Genomic DNA, 18,063 nt, shown 5'->3' on the forward strand with positions numbered 1-18,063 from the left:
AGCTTTTATACAACAGAGCAGACTTGGACTAGACCAGGGGTGCCCAATCCCGGTCCTCGAGAGCTACCGTCCTGCAGCTTTTAGATGCATCCTTGTTCCCACACACCCGAATCAAATGAATGGCTTGTTATCAGGCCTTTGCCAAACATGATGGCATGCTGAAGAGGTAATCAAACCATTTGATTCAGCTGTGTTGGAGTAGGGATGCATCTAAAAGCTGCAGGATAGTAGCTCTTGAGGACTGGGATTGGGCAGCCCTGGACTAGACGGTCCCTTTCCTGCCACGGGGTGAAATTACCTGAGACGGTTAACCAGGGCCCCACCCTGGAGCCATACCTGAGGAGGGAGCTAGGTGGAGAGCGGCTGGTTGCCGCACGTTAGGGGACAGAATTTGTTTGGATGCAATTTTTTTTAATCATTAGAAGAAGAAAAAAGAAGAAAAAAAAAATATATCAATAAAAATGTGATCACTCCTTTTTCTGGATTTTTGTTTTAAAATGAAAAGACACTCTGCCGATTACATGAAAGAGCTTTATTAAATGGAAACTTGCACATGATTTGCAATGCAGAATAATAATACTGGACAGTTAGCATAGGTGCAGAGAGAAAAACACAACTTGTGTCAACCGCCTAATACACAATGGCTATAGGCCAAAACGATGACCTTTGCATAGAAGTCCCTACCCAGTGCAACTGCAGTGTAGGGAGAAAGATAGGTTTGTGTCTACGGGGACAGTTAAAGGGAGCTCCAGGTACACAATAATAATTTCTACATAAAGTTATAGTATCTTCAATCTGAAGTCCGCTAGCATCCTTGTAGCACGTTCTTTTATCTATTAAAACAGGATCTACAGCTGTCTGATAAATAAAAGAAGTTATATACAATGAGAAATCAGACAGGGGAGGAGATGAAGTAGCTACAGGGGTGGGTGGTTAAATATAAAGTCATGCAGAGGGTCCAATCAAAGCTGCTTTTGGCAAATTCAGGACCAGTTGGGCCACATCTGTTGATTAAAGTCAGATGATGGAAACTGATCTTGATCGATGGTTTAGAAACAAGGCATGAAATCAGAGCTGGCAGGTAAAAAGAATGCTTTACTAGGTTTTTTTTGTTGTTGTTTTTTTTCTTTGCTTGGTTTTTTTTTTTTTTTAGTGATAGCCCTTTATTTGTGGGTGTTTCCCTGTAGAGGCGAACACATCTGAGCCCCTATGCAGACACCCAGGGGAGCGTTCTCGTCTCCTCCCCCACTCACTGTTCTCACACTTCTCTGAAGGTAGTATAGATAAATTTAGAGCCCTTTGAAGAAATATTGAAAAAAAACTTCTCTACGTGGTTTGGTGAGAATTTGTGCTCTCCCCGGCAGAACAAGAAAGTCTATGACAGAAGCCCCCACCACCTGGAGGCAGAGTTCAAGTGATCAACCGAGGACTTGGTCTTGATTAGGAGGAACAGACTTGCATCTTTAGATCCCTTTAAACCCTATTTCATGGGTAGTGGTCAAAAACCAAATGAGCATGTTCCTCTAGACTGTAGATCGTTTTCCCTAAAAGGGAAATTATTCCAGTTGTAAAGAGAGCTCCTGTTCTTTCTTAAATACAAGAGTAATTACACTCCAGAACAAAGGCACATACAGGATACTTCCTTTTTGCTACAAGTGCCCTCTAACCCCTTTTTCCATCCATTACGAACAGTTTAATTTTTCATTCCCCACATTTGTGTAACCTGAGTTTTCGTCTCCCTTTTTATCCTGTTTTTCTTGGTAAAGCCTGAAACAAAGTAAGTGCAAATTTCAGGGGGAGCTTTGTAGGTAAATTATTGTTTAAATTGTACAGCATTCATCTGAAAATGTCAAATGGAAATTTATATTGTGTTTGCATTTGAAAAAGTGCTAGCTGTATTTACTGCTGATTCCCACAATGACTCTTTATAATAATGGCAAATAATAATTAAAGAATAATTTCATTATTTGTTATTGTACTGATTGTTTTTCCTTTTTAAATAACTTCCAGGTCCATCAAAATAATGAATAATGTCTGTTTTCATAAATATTTCATTTTCAAACACTTTCTTTTTCTCACCAATGGTTTAAACTTCCCCAGATTCCATTTCATTGGACACTATTGCCAAAAGTATTAGAAACACGTTGTAGTTTTGTTATGCGATCTACTTTTCATGAAATCTGTCACAGAAAAACCAGTTTGCAATTAATATGTTTCAGCCTTTAGTCCACGATTGTTTTTATAGCTTAGTTTTATGTCTTTTCAGTCCATGAGATACTTATGTTTGTGTTTACTTTTTTCATTCTGCCCTCAGCACAGAACGTTGCTATACTATATGATATTTTCTCGTCAAAGAACATGTTTTCTTCACTTCTAAATGGATTGCATGTGGCTGCTGTAGAAAGCCTGCTAGAGTCTACTCCAGGAAGCAGGTTTATCTAACAACTCTTTGTTAACCCTGAGATGAGGAAAACGCCAGGTTTTCTGTTCCAGAAAGCGAGTTAACTTAAACTCAGTCACTGGGTAAACAGAACTAAACCCACTCAATGTCCTGCTGCTGCTGAATCAGCTGACTGATACTCTGATTCAGCTCCTCATTCACTATGAAAGTGCATAGCACAGGTAATTCATTTAAGGAAATTTACATTTTTAGAAAAACACAAATCCCAGTTAGACCTCAGTTAGCTGTTTTTAGATTTGAGTGCTTTTACCCTCACTCAGATCCATCTCTTCTGTGACCCTGTGGACAGCTGTGTAACTGTCAGCCTATCAACAAGTTTAGAGCACTGTAGCAATTACTGTTTATGTTAAATTGATCTGTATGAAGCGTTAGACAGACAACACACTGGTCAATGAACTTCATTTCCCGTGTTGCTATCGGTCATACTATCAGTCACAGATGTTGGAGATGAATATTTGAATGAAGATTAGGCTGAAAGGGCATTAAGAGTCTAAAAATGTATTTTAAATTGGCTTTTTAGGCAAAATGCGGTGTGTTCTGTAGATTTCATGTTGAAATGTGTTCACAGATTGATATTCAGTCATTAACTCATTAAATTAAAGTCAAACATCAGGCTGAATGGTAGAGAGTCTGAAAATCAGAATTTGAATCTGATGTTTTCGACTAAAAAAATCACCTGAATCTTTCTCATTGGATCAACTCAGACCCAGATTTGCCCACAGGTAGCCTATGATAGGCTCCACAATGGATCAAAAACTATGTTCAGGTTGGAGTCCACTTGCACAACAGAAAAGATTAAAAATGGACAAGAATCACAGATTCATACTGGATCGGGCCTGGATTGAATTCGGCTTCAGTAATTTCCCAGTTCATGCGTTTTTGGTCCGTTTTGGATGCACATCTCATGTAAAGGACTGTGAACACGATAGAAAATTTTAAATTTCATATAAAAGTTTGTAAGGTCTGTAATGATAACAGACTGGTCCAAGCAAATTAAAATGAGTCCCCCCCCCCCCGATAAATGTCATAGTCAGCACTGGCACATGTTCACATTCCTCCATTCATTTGATTAAAATTGAGACTCTGCACTATATTCCCCTGTTGCATTGTGGTATCTGATCTTCAGTGATGAGTGTTTCCTTTCTCTACTCATGCAAGTGAGTAGAGAAAGAAAACACTTATGAGCAGTTCTGAAACTGAAAACCTTGAGCTTCTGATATCAGAGTTAATCAACTAAGAGTTTATCAGACTAACAGTTTATTGAATATACTTCCTGGAACCGAGCCCTGTTCTATTCAGGCTGTCACCACACAACCTATGAGGCACAGTTTGTGTTGGAGTTTAGCGCTCTCGGGTGGACGGGAGGATTAGCTGCGCTTTGCTATCACCTGTTGTCTCAGCTTCTCCCTTCTCTTCTTCTCCATCAGCCTGAAAGAGCAGCAAGAAAAACAGTGACAGATTAGTGGAAGACAGACAGATAGCAGATGTAGCAGATACAGATGTAATTTGGAGATGTTAAATTAAAGCTTGCAGGAGCCACTGCTAAGGGACTAACCTGCGGTTGCGAGCCTCCACCAGCTCACTCAACTGGTCCTGAGCGGCTCGGAGCTCCTCCAGACTTTGCTGATAGCTCAGGTCTGCGGAGCCTGACCTCTCCAGGAGAGAAACCTGGTTGGACAGCTCGCAGGTTCGATCTCGCAACCGCTGGATGGATGTGTACAAGTTCTCATCGTCTTCCTCCTTGTAGCCACAAGGTGGATAGAGAATACAACAGCTTTATTTCAGAATGTAATACTTAACAGTGGGATTTGATAAATGTGGATTTGTAATGAATCATAAATTTTGAACATTTTTAACAATTCATGAATTTGTGACTTTTAGTGCCTAGTTGAAAAAAGAGGCTGTGTGATATTTGTTTTGTGGAAATAATGATGAAGACGTGTTCAAAAAGGTTATTTCACGCTGGAATTTTCACGTTCAGATGGTGGTGTTCAGCTTCAACTAACAGCAGTGCTGCTAACTGGAAATCCAGAAATCATCAAATATGACTGTGCTTAGTGAACTTTATTTGCTGATACCATGTTATTTGTGGCTATGTATCTCACAGCGGTGAAAGTCAGGGGTTCTGTGTGTAGATTCCACATCAACAGATCTTTGAACTACAAATGGAAACCAAAAATCTTGCCTCATGCCTGCAGAGTACTATTATTCAGATGTCCTGTTTGTTGCAGAGATAAAGTAGCCCAAACCTTAGCATTGACGATTTCTATGTGAACCAGAAGGGACGCTAGCTCGAGCTCCTCACTGTAGCTGTTCTTTAGAGGTACACTCCTGTAGCCTGGTAAAACAGAAAATTAAACCAATTCAATGTAAATTAAGATTAGGAAATATTTCCAGAAACATTGCAATCTAAAAAATACAAAAATAAATAACTCATAAGTTTGTATTCTGGAGACATTTGCGCACTCACCTGTTTTGAGCAGACGGACTGGGTAGGTTGCCTGTGCCAGGAAGTTGGGATCGCTGAACATGTCCTCCTCGTAGACAGTGAAGCGCAGAAAGGCGAAGGTGGGGTTGTGGATATCAAACACAAACTGCTTCTGCACCCACACAGGATTCAGACCATTATCAGCTAGGAGGGTGGAGAAAAGCAGAGGGTTAACACTGCAGTGAGTGCACATAAACTGCTGAAATGTTGCATTTTCATTGCTGCTATGCAGCAGCTGTCTTACCTACAACATCTGTCTTGCACTTGTAGCTGTCATAGTCGGCTCCACAGATTTCCAACTCTACAAAAGGACAGACAATGCTCCGACCATTCTTAGGCAGATGGCGAGCTCCCAGCACCTGGGAAACAGAGCAAGAATAAGCAAGACAGTGGGAAAATTGGACACTTCGATTTTACTTTGTCTATAAGTGCTCCTGGCCCACTTTAATATTCTGTCTGTATTTTTTAGAAATCAGCTGAAATTGGCTCATGATCATATTGTCAGACAACTGACTTCATATGATATTTTTTTCACTCCGCTTTGAAAAAAGGGGGGAGCAAAAATACCACCTTCTGTATGAACTGATCTGCCAAAACGGTGGCTGAGTGTGACTTTGTGGCCTTTCTAACTCTAGCTATGGTCAGTTTCTTCCATTAACTTTCATTATGGTTCAAAGAACAATAAAAGTGTAGTTTTAAGCTTGTTCTCACCTAGAAAGGGAGCATGCCTGGACAATGTGAACTGCTCCTTTGCTTTCTCTTAGGATTGACTTAGCTGTACAATCAAACTCCCTCTATCCTGCTTATTTAATCTGACCTGTAATTGGATGGTGATTGGCTCCACGTGCAATGTGTCCTTGTCGAAAGGGTCAAACATGTCATCCCTCATGATGTCAGGCTGGGGAACATAGCCACTCCCACCTCCAAGCATGAACAAAGCTTGGTTCAGCTGCATGGGTTTATCTACAAACAGACAGGTTTTAAAGAATGAGTGTAAAATTGTATTTAGCATCACTAATTGATTACTGATCCATCACAGGTTGAGTATGTGGACAGACTGCGGCCTGTTGTTCTTAGAGGCAAATAGGAGCTTTTCTGTTAAAGTAAGCCAGATGTTACACTGTATCAATGTCTCCCCCTGGTGGCCACTGCTTGAGTCAAATTTGTTAGGAATTTGTTAGCGATAACTTGCTCAGGAGCCAGGCCCGGGGAGCGTGCCTGAGGGCAAGCATCAGCCGAGTGTAAAGCAGTGGGAACAAGAGTCTGCGCCTCCAAATCTGAGGCCATGGTACTCAGCTGGAAAAGGTGTGTGTCCACTCCAGGTCAGGGACGAGTTCCTACCCTGAGTCGAGGAGTTTAAGTATCCAGGGTGACAGGTCACCAGTGATGGTAGAAGGGAGCGGGAGATCCACAGACAGATTGGTGCTGTGACTGCAGTGATGTGGATGCTGTTACGGTCTGTCGTGGTGAAGAGAGATCTGAGTATAAAAGTGAAGCTCTCGATTTACCAGTTGTTTTACGTCTCCACCCTCACCTATGGTCACAAGCTGTGGGTAGTGACCAAAAGAACAAGACTGTGGATAAAAACGGTGGAAATGAGCTTCCTCCGAAGAGTGGCTGGCCTCTCTCTTAGAGATAGGGTGAGAAGTACAGCCCTCCAGGAGGGGCTCAGAGTAGAGCAACTGCTCCCCCACATCGAAAGGAGCCAGTTGAGGTGGTTCGGGCATCTGTCACGGATGCCTCCTAAGTGTCTCCCGGGTGAGGTGGGTCTGCCCGGCCTCTTGCTCCTCCTCACTCCTCCAATGGGAGGAGGCTACGGGACAGACCCAGAACACGCTGGAGAGATTATATCTCTCGGCTGGCCTCGGAACACCTTGGTGTTCTCCCACACAAGCTGGAGGAGGTAGCCAAAGAGAGGGAGGTCTGGGCTTCTCTACTTAGGCTGCTGCCCCCACAACCCAGCCCCAGATAAGTGGAAAAAGATGGATGGATAAATTTCTCTGAGAACAGACATGAATTAGTGTCTGAGATGAGGAAAATCTTACAACTTGCCATCAACCCATGCTGTCTTGGACTCACTGTGTGGATAGAAAGGCTCTCTACAGTAATGCATCCACACACTAACCTGGGGTCTGGAAATTGAGTGCAACCAGCTGTGAGCCGCAGAGCCACATAGGTAGAGGGTCATAGTTGGAGGAGTCCAGCCTCTGTCCTCTGGGATAAATCCTGGAAAGCTGACGACGGTTGTACTGCAGAAAGCGTTTCCCTCGGCCACGGGTCGCAAACTTTTCTGCCTTTGTCTCCGGGAAGGAGGACATATCCCGGTAACATGCTCGCTCCGTCCCAATCTCTGCAAATGAAACAGGAAGTGAGACATGAGATTGCATACAGCAACAGTTTATAATGGTAAAAGAAATGAAATGGTATGGTCCTTACTGTCCTCATTGAAGGGCACTGGTCTGCAGTAGACCACGAGGTCAGACAGCTCCACTGCAATCTTCTTCCTCCTCTCCATCTGTTTCTCCTCCTGCATCTGTTACCATGGAGATGAGACAACCATACAAATATGAACATTTCTTAAACATATGTCACATTTTTTTCTGCAAACGGTTTTCACACCATGAAAACAACAACATGGACAACAAGGAGCAACATTCCTGACCGCTCCGCTCAGACTATGCATGTGACAAATAAAGAATCTTGAATCTTGAACATGGCATCATCTTCTGACAACATTAACTATATTTTCTATAAACAACCGACATTATAACAGCATGTATCTGACATATGAGTATGAGGAAACTGTCAAGTTTGGAGTTTCACTATTTGACAAGGTTGTCCCGTAGAAAACTTTATACATTCACACTCTCTACTCTAGCTGAGATTACTGCTGGTGGTGTAGCAGTTTGATTCAAAAACATGCTTCAGCAGCTTCTAGGAATCCCATTTGGAATGTACCCACCTATGACCTACAACTCTTATATCAACTTAAACTGACAGCAACTTCCAACTAAGTTCCCCATGTATCATTCTGTGATGTAAACAGTGGACTAGGAAACAGATCCAAGCATCTTGAGGGGATTGCTTTCTCCACTGCCATGTTGAACCTAAATGCCCAGACCCGGTTACAGAGACAAAATCCAAGTGCATTTATTGCTATCGCTTGAGAATTTAACCACAACACCTTTGACACCGCAATAACCACCTTCACCCAGCAGGCTAGCTGCCCCACCAAAAATGACAGGACAATAGATCTGCTCCAAACCTGATCCTCCCCCCCACACGCTTAGTCGTTTGGATCACAGCCTGGTTCACATCACTCTGTGCAATGCCCCTTTAGTCAAGAGATAGCCTGTGACCACAAGGACGGTGGGGAAATAATCAGTGGATGCTTTTGTGGCTCTCCAGGGCTGTTTTGAGGTGACTAATTGCCAAGCACTCTGTGGGAGGATATCGATGGGCTCACAGAATTAACCACAGACTACATAAATTTGTACACCGACTCCACAATTGCAACAGAGAGTGTGAAGTGTTATCCAAACAACAAGCCATGGGTAACAAAGGACATCAAAGCACTGCTCAACAGGAAAAAGAGAGCTTTGAGGTCTGCTAACAGGGAGGCAGTGAGAGAAGTTCAAAATGAACTGAAGGCATAAGTCAGGGAGGCCAAGGACAAATACAGGAGGGAGCTGGAGTGGAAATCTCAGCAAAACAACATGAGGGAGGTCTGAAGACCATCACTGGTTTAAGGCCAGCCAACAGCAGTGGAGTCGAAGAAGTGGGGAGTTAGCATGCAAGAGTCAACAAAGTGATTCCCACAGTGTTTTTGTGTTTCTCACAGACTTGTGTGTTGCTGATCACAAAACACAGGAAACATATCTCCTATCCCGTCTCCCTTTCTCTTCACCCCAAACACCACAGACTTTAGGCTGGTGATGAGGAAGAATGCAGCAAAGCACAACCATCTGCAGCTTAATGAGGTAACGACCTAGGAACTGGTTGTGGGCATGAGGAGGACAACAACACCAGTGATCCCTATTTCCATTCCCAAGCTCTGTTTGGAGACAGCAGAGGGTTACAAGAACCTCAGTGTTCACACTAACAGTAAAGTGGACTTCTGCAAGACTGAGAGCGTGTTCAAGTTTTACACTACACCATAACGTAGGGGTAGGGAACTGCAGGTTTTAGATGTGTCCTTGATCCATCACAGCTGATTTAAATGGCTAAATGACCTCCTCAACATGTCTTGAAGTTCTCAAGAGACCTGTTAATGAACTAATCATTTGATTCAGATGTGTTGACCCAGGGTGAGATCTAAAACCTGCCCTCGAGGCCTGGAGTTCCCTCACCCCTGCTGTAGTGTATTAAAGAAGACATGAAAACGTGGTGCATGTAGACAATTTTAAAGTGAAATCTGAATACAACATTGTCAGGAGCAGATGATGTCCTCGGCAAGTGACTAAAGTGCTTTGACCAGGTGAAGAGAGAGCCCCCTTCATAGCACAGATATAACTCACCAACCCATTAATCTCTCAGTTTGTCACCCCCAAAATTAGATATTCAGCAAGACAAAACTGCTAAGCTCACCACAGGCTCGGACCCATAAATGCAGACTCCGCTTAGAGATGAAAACATTTCCTAATCTCTAAATTTTTTATATGTAGTTTCCTGCTTTATGATCAAAAGAGTAACCATAAGTCAGTTTGACAAACACAGCAAACATCCAGTCCAATCGAGCATAAAGATAAAACAAATCATTTTACACAAACATCTGAAAAATATTCATACTTAATTGTTCTAGAAAAGCCACATATATCATATACATAGTCATAAATATTGCTATTTACAAAATTTAGTTGTGATGCGAAGTGTAATCGAGGCTCTGTCACGTTTTCATGTAAGCAAGGAAAGTCCTTAAGTGAAGTCCTGACGACCTGCGGTCTAATTATTCAAGTAGCAAAAACTCTAACAGATGTGTTTGCACTCATCTGTGTATGTGTGCGGAGTTGCACTCACTCGTGCATCAGCATTCTGTGCAGCCTCTCTGATCTTGCTGACCCAGCCGGTGAGATCTTCCAGACTGTCAGCTGCTACGTCCAGAGTCTGGACCGGATGAGAAGAGAGGTGTTGGGAGTGGATAGTGAACACAAAGGCCCGGGAATTCTTTCCGTCTTTATGCACCACTGCAGAGATTAAAGGAGGTACAAGTGGAATGAGAAAAAAGGGAGGGAAGAAGTTAGAATTGGATAAATGTGCCTGTGTAGTTTCTCATTCATCTAGGTCATGATAGTCTTGAGAGCTGGTTTATGAAAACATTTTACTGATCATCCAAGAGGCTTCTTCAGTCCTAAAACAACTGGCTGGACTTCCTGGTTTTGAATTTTGAGCCCAGTATCATCTACATGTGCAAAGCAGTATTATGCCTAGGTAAGAGCCCAGAGCTTTACTTTCCACTAATGAATCCACGCAAATCTAAAACCCTGACTAATTTAATTTAGGCCAATCTCACCTTCAAGTTCATCATCTTTTGCATTTCTGCCTCGCTACCAGTGATGGGTTTTTTTTTTAGACTGCTCTGTTTTGTGGCCTCTGTGATGCACGACAAGTCTCTTTCATTCTGTGTCAAAACACAGAAATCTTGAACTTGAAATTCATGTTGGTGACGATGATGAAGTCTTAAAGTTGAGAAAGTTGAGACATGTGGAAGTCACAGCAGGGGCAAGCCTGCAAGGAGTGAGAACAGGACTTCCACAGAGCAATCTAAAAACAGCATTAACAAAATCTGTTATGCTGTTTTTACTTTAATACTTCAATACTAATATAACTCTGTAGAGCCCAGTTGTCACCATGTAAGTGCAACCGCTTCACCCACATTTGTGACTAAAAATACACCTGCAGTAGAAATGTATCATGTGTATGAATAAAAAGTGACGCCCAATTTTTCAACAAAAACACTGATTCAGATCAACTGTTAACTTAGTCTGAAACCATGTTTCAATTTGGTAGCTTAAGGTTGACAGCAGCTATCCAGCTTTAAATAAGGGCTTGGAGTGTACAAGATGTATGTATTTCACATAAAAACCCACAATTACCTCACTCAGGAGATACAATACTGTCAGAGTCCTTTTTTGCCTCGTAATAATGTTGGAAAGCATTCCAAGAAGATAAAGGCTTATTTTTTTATATACCTTATTTAGGTTGCATGTACACCTTATCTTATTTGACACTACTTTACTTATTTCTTTTCTTTTGCATGTAAGAAATTGTTTTCTTTAAAATAATATTTTTTAATATGACATGTAAAACAATAAATTGTTCTGGTAAACACATGTATGCAGTTAAACTATTAAAAACATTGCATTGTCTAAAATACAAACCAGAGAGCAGCTCGTTTTAAAAGACCAAATCCTCGATTTCTAAAATAGTCAATGATCCTAGTTGTGGACTGATCTTTTTGATCAAGGTTAAATTTCAACATCATTTTGAGCAGGAACTAGTCCCTTCCTGCAGTAATTATTTAATATACCTGATAAAACTATAACACATAAGAACGTTTATCCACTAACCCAGGTGGCAGGTTGGTACATCTATGAAGCCTTTGAGGAAAGTTCCCAGAGGACTGTTCTCTGTGGACTGACACAAAAGAATAAATATTTGTCAGAATAATACACAGTGAAAGCTGGAAGCTCATTTGAAAGTAGTGAGTGAATCAGAGCTCACTGCTTCATCCATCTCTCTAGTGGGGGAACTAGGGACCTCCTCTACATAGTTTGCAGGGAACCACAGCTGCTTCTTTCCTCCATAGTCACCTCTCCACCTAAAGGCAGGTCGCATATCAACAGCAAGAAGGTATGCAGAAAACAGAAGAAGGTACATGTGCACCTGAGCGTCACTCACCAGCCGCCCTCCTGCTTATCCACATTCAGGATGAGCGCTTGTTTGGGGAAACATAGCTCGTCTTCTCTCTGAGCTCGATAGTCATACAGAGCTTTGACCGTACACTAAAACATGCAGGGAGAAACAGGACCAATTCACAAACTCTGATGCAATTAAGAAAACACAATTTTAGAGAAATGAGAACGCACTTTGAGACATAACTAATGCTGTGGAGGTTTGAAACGTGAATTAAAGTGATAAGAAGCATCACATGTGTTGCTTTCACTGAGTTCATTGCAGCATTTATGCCACTGTTACGGCCCTAGCTGGGCCTCCTGATACTGCCCTTGTGTGGGCGTGGTGTTTTCTTCTCCCTCTCCTCCTCCTTCGTTCTGGCCCCTCCCCTTGTCTCTCTCTGCCCCTGCCTTCTCCTTTAGGTCACACCTGCTGCTCATCTGCTCTCGTTACAACCAATTACCCTCAGGGGTGATATAAGCTGGAGAAGAGCAGTGTGGAGGAGGAGGGAGAGGTTTCGGGTGGATTTCTGCTGTGCTGGTCAGAGTGTGCTACTGGCTTAGGTGTGGAACAGCCTTCTGGTGTGTGGCTCTTTGTGAGTAGTGCTTAACTGAGCAGTGATTGCCCATGAGTGACGGCAGCCTTCATTAGTTTGTGTGGCCTGCCTGGATATTGTTTGCTAGCAGCATTGCTGTCTCTTTCTGTTGAAGCCTTATTGTTGCTTTCTTTGTTGAAGTGGTCATTACCACTTTGGGTTGACCTCCCTGATTTCTCATTAAAGCAGCGGCGCTGTCTCCTTTTGTTGTTGCCATTTATATGATTATTGAGGTGTTTGCCTACAATAAAGATCTATTTTATATTAAATACCTCTGCCTGGCGTTCTTTTCATTCCACCTGGATCTAACTGTTACTGTCCCCCACCCTCATCGCCTAGCTTTTAAGTGGGGACGTAACAGCCACATTGTGCTTTAGATGCAGCCGCTTGATGGCGCCAAAGTTAATTACATTTTTTTTTAAACTGTCTCTTAAAAACACAGCTGGTTCTTTCCTTCTGTTCTTTCTTCGTTTGTTTCTTTCAGTCACAGCTTCTCTTTTTAAATAAACAGTCTCTCTTTTTGGTTCCTTTAATTATTCTAAAAGCACAAACCCCACTCTCTTCTTTGGTGCCAGTAGTTTTACTGTTAGCCCCTCAAGAAGGACATTGGACTCCCAATACCTGACTGAAAACAAACATTTCCTGTACTTTGTACTTGTGCTGCTACTGCAGAGAGCTGCCAAAGGCTATTAGACCGTGTTTCCATAGTAGCAAAATGAGGCAATTAAAACTACTAATCATTTACTAAAGAATATGATAATATGTGATAATCAATAAACAAACCCATTAAACTTAAGGGCCATAGGCCATGTGTTTCCAGTCACACTCACCCGTGCTGTGGGCATCTTATTAGCCTCCACATAGAAATGAGGAGTGCGAACTTCATACAGCGCTCCATAGTCAAGCTCCTGGAAAAATAAATAATCAAGTTTTCAGCCACCATTTTTGTTTTGTTACTTCTGACTGACTTTGAATTAATTCAACATACACTAACATCAATATTTGACTTTGGCAATGTTTAATAGAAGCATTCCACCATTGGAACAGTGTGCATGTTTAACAGGAAATACAAGGTCTGCCTTTTTGTTTGCTATTGTCAGACATAGACTAAACAACAACGAAATATTAAGCACATTAAATTATTATTAGATTAATGACTCCGTTGCACCCTAAAACTCTGAAAATCAGCTTTTTATATGTTCATATTGAATGGAAATTCACTTAGTTGTGTAGCATTTCTTGATGAGTAGTAGTAGTATAATGTAAGAACTGATTTTGTACAATTTTAACAAGCATGAAAGCCAATATTTAGTATCAGCACCTTTATTCTTCAACATAGCCTGAGATCTTTTAGGCAAGGTTTCTTGTCATTTCTGTAAATATTCTTCAGGAATGGTTCTCAAAGCTTCTTTAAAGTCATTCCAAAGCTCTTCTTTGGATCATGGCTGCCTTTTGTTCTGTTCTCTGTCAAACTGATCCCGCACCACTACAGCAATGTTGGGACTCAGGATCTGGGGGTGCCATGACTGACAGTGTTCCATTGGTGTGTTTTTGTATGCAGCTATGCTTTTACTGCATACGTAATGTATCAGGGATCATTCTTATGCTGAAAAATATAGCTGCTGCCATTCAGGTGCTTTCCAGATGCTATTGCATGACTGATCAAAATCTGATGGTACATTTCTACATAATTCCATCAATTCTATTAAGATCCCCATCCCCACTGGCTGAAATTCAATAGTGTATAAAAATGGTTGCCACTGATTTTCAGTCCAGCTCTTCTGTAATTTGGCATATGTCTGATTTTTCACTGTGCATTTTTCGTGATTCAACCAGTGAAATGTAAACAAATGATGTGTCTTTGTGACCGGCTGCTAGTTACAAAACGATAAAATGTAAAATTCGTTCTTTGCCAAGTTGTCTGTTATGTGTAACAACACAGGTCCGTGCCTTGAGTTAGATGCATTTTCATGTTTGAATAATTCAGTGTTGAGTGGCTCAACAAACAATCAAAACACTGAAAATGGTCCAGTACAAGGACTGGACTGAAAAGGAGTGAAAATTTCATTACATTTTGTCTCCCTGTAGAGAAAATAAAAAGAAATGAGGGGGCGCTTAAGACTACACAATACTGTACAACAAGGTTATGCTTTGAAGTGAGGTGTGTCTTGACCAACCGTGGTGCCCATCCGGTCCAGAGTGTCTTCATTGATGGGGTAGCGGAGCCTCATTTTACGATACAGAGGATGTTTCTCATAGTAGCTCACCAGATCCACCAGACTCTCAAACTCTGCCGAGCTACCCAACATGAAGAGACGGCCTTCTTGCTGGATACGGCAGTGTTTGATCTTACCCTCTGCCCTACACACAAAAAAGTTATAGACAAAAATAAATGACATTTTTATGCTGGCTTTAAGAATTAACTGAGCAGAGACCAGAACTCATATTTTTGTCCTTTACGGTGTGTCAAGTTCTACCTGAAGGAGATGGCGTAGGAGTTGTGTTCACTGCGTTTTCGAACCAGGAAAGCTCCGTCTCTGGGCACACGCATCAGCATGTGTTCAGCCTGAACACGGGACAGGTTGGAGTGGTACCACCTGAACAGCAACAAACTTCATTTTAACAGTTTGTTATTTGCACTGTCACTTGTGGAGTACATTGAGCAATGAATTCAGTTTGCTCCCTGGGCTTCAACCTTTTAAATTGCTGGCAGGACAAAAGCTGTTACTTTAATTTTATGATTGTTTTAATGAACTAATTACTAACATAATTCAAAGACGATTTGATTCAGTAATGAAAATTATGTAACCTGCAGTCTATAAAATACAATAAATATTAAAGGCATCAATAATAAAGATTCATATTTTTTCCTCTATTCTAGCATCATTTTGCTTACATTACAGGACATTTTTAATGCACGACTTGAACTTGTAATGTATTTTTACACTAAAGTATCAATACATTTACCCTCTACTTTATTATATTAAGATGTGAGTCACTCACTCTCGGCTTTCGTGTGCATTCGGCTGAGGTACAGGGTTTCCCAGCCTCATCTCAAACTCGTTGCAGCGGAGCGGCGTGTCTCTATAGTGGCAGATGAGCCGGTAGAGGCTGTCAAACACCAGGTTATCAGTCAGGTAGAAGCGGGTGGAGCCAGACTCTTGACGTGAATGTATCCTGCAGTGCTGGACCCGACCAGAGCGCCTGGAAGGCGAATAAGATTGCATTAGTACTGTGATTTAGTTCCTTCTCTCTAGTCTCTTTAGTCCTATCTTCTTCAGTCAGAGTTTTATCATATGTGGGTCCCTGAACTGTCGATGATTTATTCTTCTGTAGGCAACTTCTAAACATTTAGGTTCCTTATTTGCTAAAGTTTTTTTTAAGCCTAGTTACCGCTAGTCATTTTAGGAAAGCCTGGGCTTTCCTAAGCGAGTCTGTCTAGTGTGTAAAGCTGTTCTGTTAATGAACTTTCAAGATAATTAGAAACCTTTTCTGACATTCCTGGATATGGGGTTTGGAGATAATTTAAATTTGAGATGTCTGATCATGAAATGGCAATTTTTTTTTTACAAATGTTGTTTTTTTTTTTCTTTCTCTGCACCAGATTGTGTTACTAATTTATCAGCTATTTTATGACAGAAAACACACGGACCAGAAGGAGAGGGTGTAGTCTCCAACAAATGTCTCACTCTCCCGGACCAGGAAGGTGCCGTCTTTGGCCCCGCCCTCGCAGTACTCCTGCAGGAGTTTCTCAGCCACCTGTCGGCCATCGCGTCCTCCACCCAGCTTCCCATGAAACCAGCGCTCTGCACAGTGCTGCTCATTGTTGTTGCACTCCTGACCAATTACAAAGACATAGGAGGTAGTAATACCAAAGTTGGTTGCGAAAGCACCAAGTTTTGCCATGTGTTGCTATGTGCCACTTTTCTACCTCCTTTCCTTCATCATCCTCCTCTTCATCAGCTGTCTGATAATGAGACGTCTCCTCAGAGTAGTAAATCTTATTACTGGTCAAGACAAAATAATGTGGCGTCCATGTCTGCAAATGGATACACACATTTTAGACACACAACGATCAGTATAGTTAGAGTTAGAGGTTAAAGTATATTTTCTTCATAATCACTTAGCCAAGCTTACACAAACTCACATGGTCAATGGGGTCTTCGAGGTAAAGGATGCCGTTCTTTAGGGAGTTACTGATGTCGTTTTCAGAGTAGCTGGCTGACGTCACCTCTTCATACAGGGTTCCTTCAACCAGCTTCTTGTGCTGTGACAGAGGAAGAAAGAAAGATGCTGAGCACCACAGGTTTACTGTCCCAGGAAAATCTCAACCAGGTGTATTTTCCATTAATGTGGAATCTGAAATGTTAATTGACAGCTCAAGGTAAACAGTGATCTCATTGTCAGACATCACCATTTAGGGAATGGAACTGTCAGTGTTTGCATTTGTACGATTTCAACACGGCCTGAAATGATGTCAAAGAACTGGCCACCATGCCATGACATACAAGCCATTTTTAAGTAAAATCAAGGGGAAGAAAAATCTACACATACAAATCAAAACAGTGTATTATTTTGCCGCACTCATTACCAAAGCAGTTTTTCTTGAGTTTCTTGTCATAATCAGAAACCTTTTTCTCTTTTTAAATTATGACAAATTGTGTGGAAAAAAATGTGGGAAAAAATATATCTTGCCTAGGTGGAGGTAAGAGTATGCAAGTGATATCAAGACAAGAAATAAATACCTGGCATTATAAATTTTATAGTGGTTTGAAAAAGTGTTTGTCCCCTTCCTGATTTCTCCCTTAGCAGCAACAACTGCAATTAAGCATTTGTGATAACTGGTAGTGAAGCACTGTGGAGGGATTCTGACCCACTCATCTTTGCAGAATTGTTATAATTCATCCACATTGGAGGGTTTTCCAGCATGAAACACCCTTTTAAGGTCATGCCACAGCATCTCAGTCAGATTCAGGTCAGGACTTCGACCAGGCCCCTCCAAAGTCTTCATTTTGTTTTTCTTAAGCTATTCAGAAGTGGACTTGCTGGTGGGCTTGGGTTCATTGTCCTGCTGCAGACCTGAGGTGTGCTTCAGCTTGAGGTCACAAACAGATGGCTGGACTTTCTCCTTCAGGATGTTTTGGCAGACAGCAGCATTCATGGTTCATTTAACACAGCAAGTCTTCCAGGTCCTGACCTGCCCCAGACCATCACACTGTTAATATGATGTTCCTGTTACTTTTACGCCAGATGTAATGAGGCACACACCTTCCACAAAGTTTAACTTCTGTCTCATCAGTCCACAGAGCCTTTATGTTGCTTTTTGCCCAGTCTCTTTCTTATGGTGAACACTGACCTTAACTGAGGCAAGTGAGTCCTGCAGCTCTTTGGATGTTGTTCTGGGGTCTTTTGTGAGCTCTTGGACTAGTCGTCGCTGCGCTCTTAGGCTAATTTTGGTCAGCCGGCCACTCCTGGGAAAGTTCACCTCTATTCCATGTGTTCACCATCTGTGGATAATGGCTCTCACTATGGTTCACTGGAATCCCACAGCTTTCGCAGCAATCACATTTTCACACAGGGCGATGCAGTTCATTATTAAGGTTTGCCCCTTAATAATAAAGACCTTCA

General features: G+C 41.8%; 1 protein-coding gene across 1 annotated transcript in view; it reads right to left on the reverse strand.

Annotated features, from left to right (window-relative positions):
- Positions 1-1,136: 1,136 nt before the first annotated feature.
- Positions 1,137-18,063, reverse strand: part of LOC146649461 (1-phosphatidylinositol 4,5-bisphosphate phosphodiesterase gamma-1-like) — a 42,404-nt gene continuing 25,477 nt past the window's right edge. Inside the window, exons 14-32 of the mRNA XM_085387466.1 lie at positions 16,583-16,702; positions 16,367-16,474; positions 16,088-16,272; positions 15,439-15,639; positions 14,913-15,032; positions 14,613-14,796; positions 13,266-13,343; positions 11,847-11,950; positions 11,670-11,766; positions 11,516-11,582; positions 9,966-10,132; positions 7,386-7,482; positions 7,075-7,299; positions 5,767-5,912; positions 5,194-5,308; positions 4,932-5,093; positions 4,711-4,799; positions 4,017-4,201; positions 1,137-3,889 (exon numbers count right to left, since the gene is read on the reverse strand). Of these exons, the coding sequence (XP_085243592.1) occupies positions 3,829-3,889; positions 4,017-4,201; positions 4,711-4,799; positions 4,932-5,093; positions 5,194-5,308; positions 5,767-5,912; positions 7,075-7,299; positions 7,386-7,482; positions 9,966-10,132; positions 11,516-11,582; positions 11,670-11,766; positions 11,847-11,950; positions 13,266-13,343; positions 14,613-14,796; positions 14,913-15,032; positions 15,439-15,639; positions 16,088-16,272; positions 16,367-16,474; positions 16,583-16,702 (2,511 nt within the window). The 3' untranslated portion in view covers positions 1,137-3,828. The remainder of the gene's footprint in view (positions 3,890-4,016; positions 4,202-4,710; positions 4,800-4,931; positions 5,094-5,193; positions 5,309-5,766; positions 5,913-7,074; positions 7,300-7,385; positions 7,483-9,965; positions 10,133-11,515; positions 11,583-11,669; positions 11,767-11,846; positions 11,951-13,265; positions 13,344-14,612; positions 14,797-14,912; positions 15,033-15,438; positions 15,640-16,087; positions 16,273-16,366; positions 16,475-16,582; positions 16,703-18,063) is intronic.

This window comes from Rhamphochromis longiceps, linkage group LG17 (genome assembly GCF_057381845.1).
Source record: "Rhamphochromis longiceps isolate RC_006_pf linkage group LG17, R_longiceps_female_GT1.1, whole genome shotgun sequence".
Classification (NCBI taxonomy): domain Eukaryota; kingdom Metazoa; phylum Chordata; class Actinopteri; order Cichliformes; family Cichlidae; genus Rhamphochromis; species Rhamphochromis longiceps.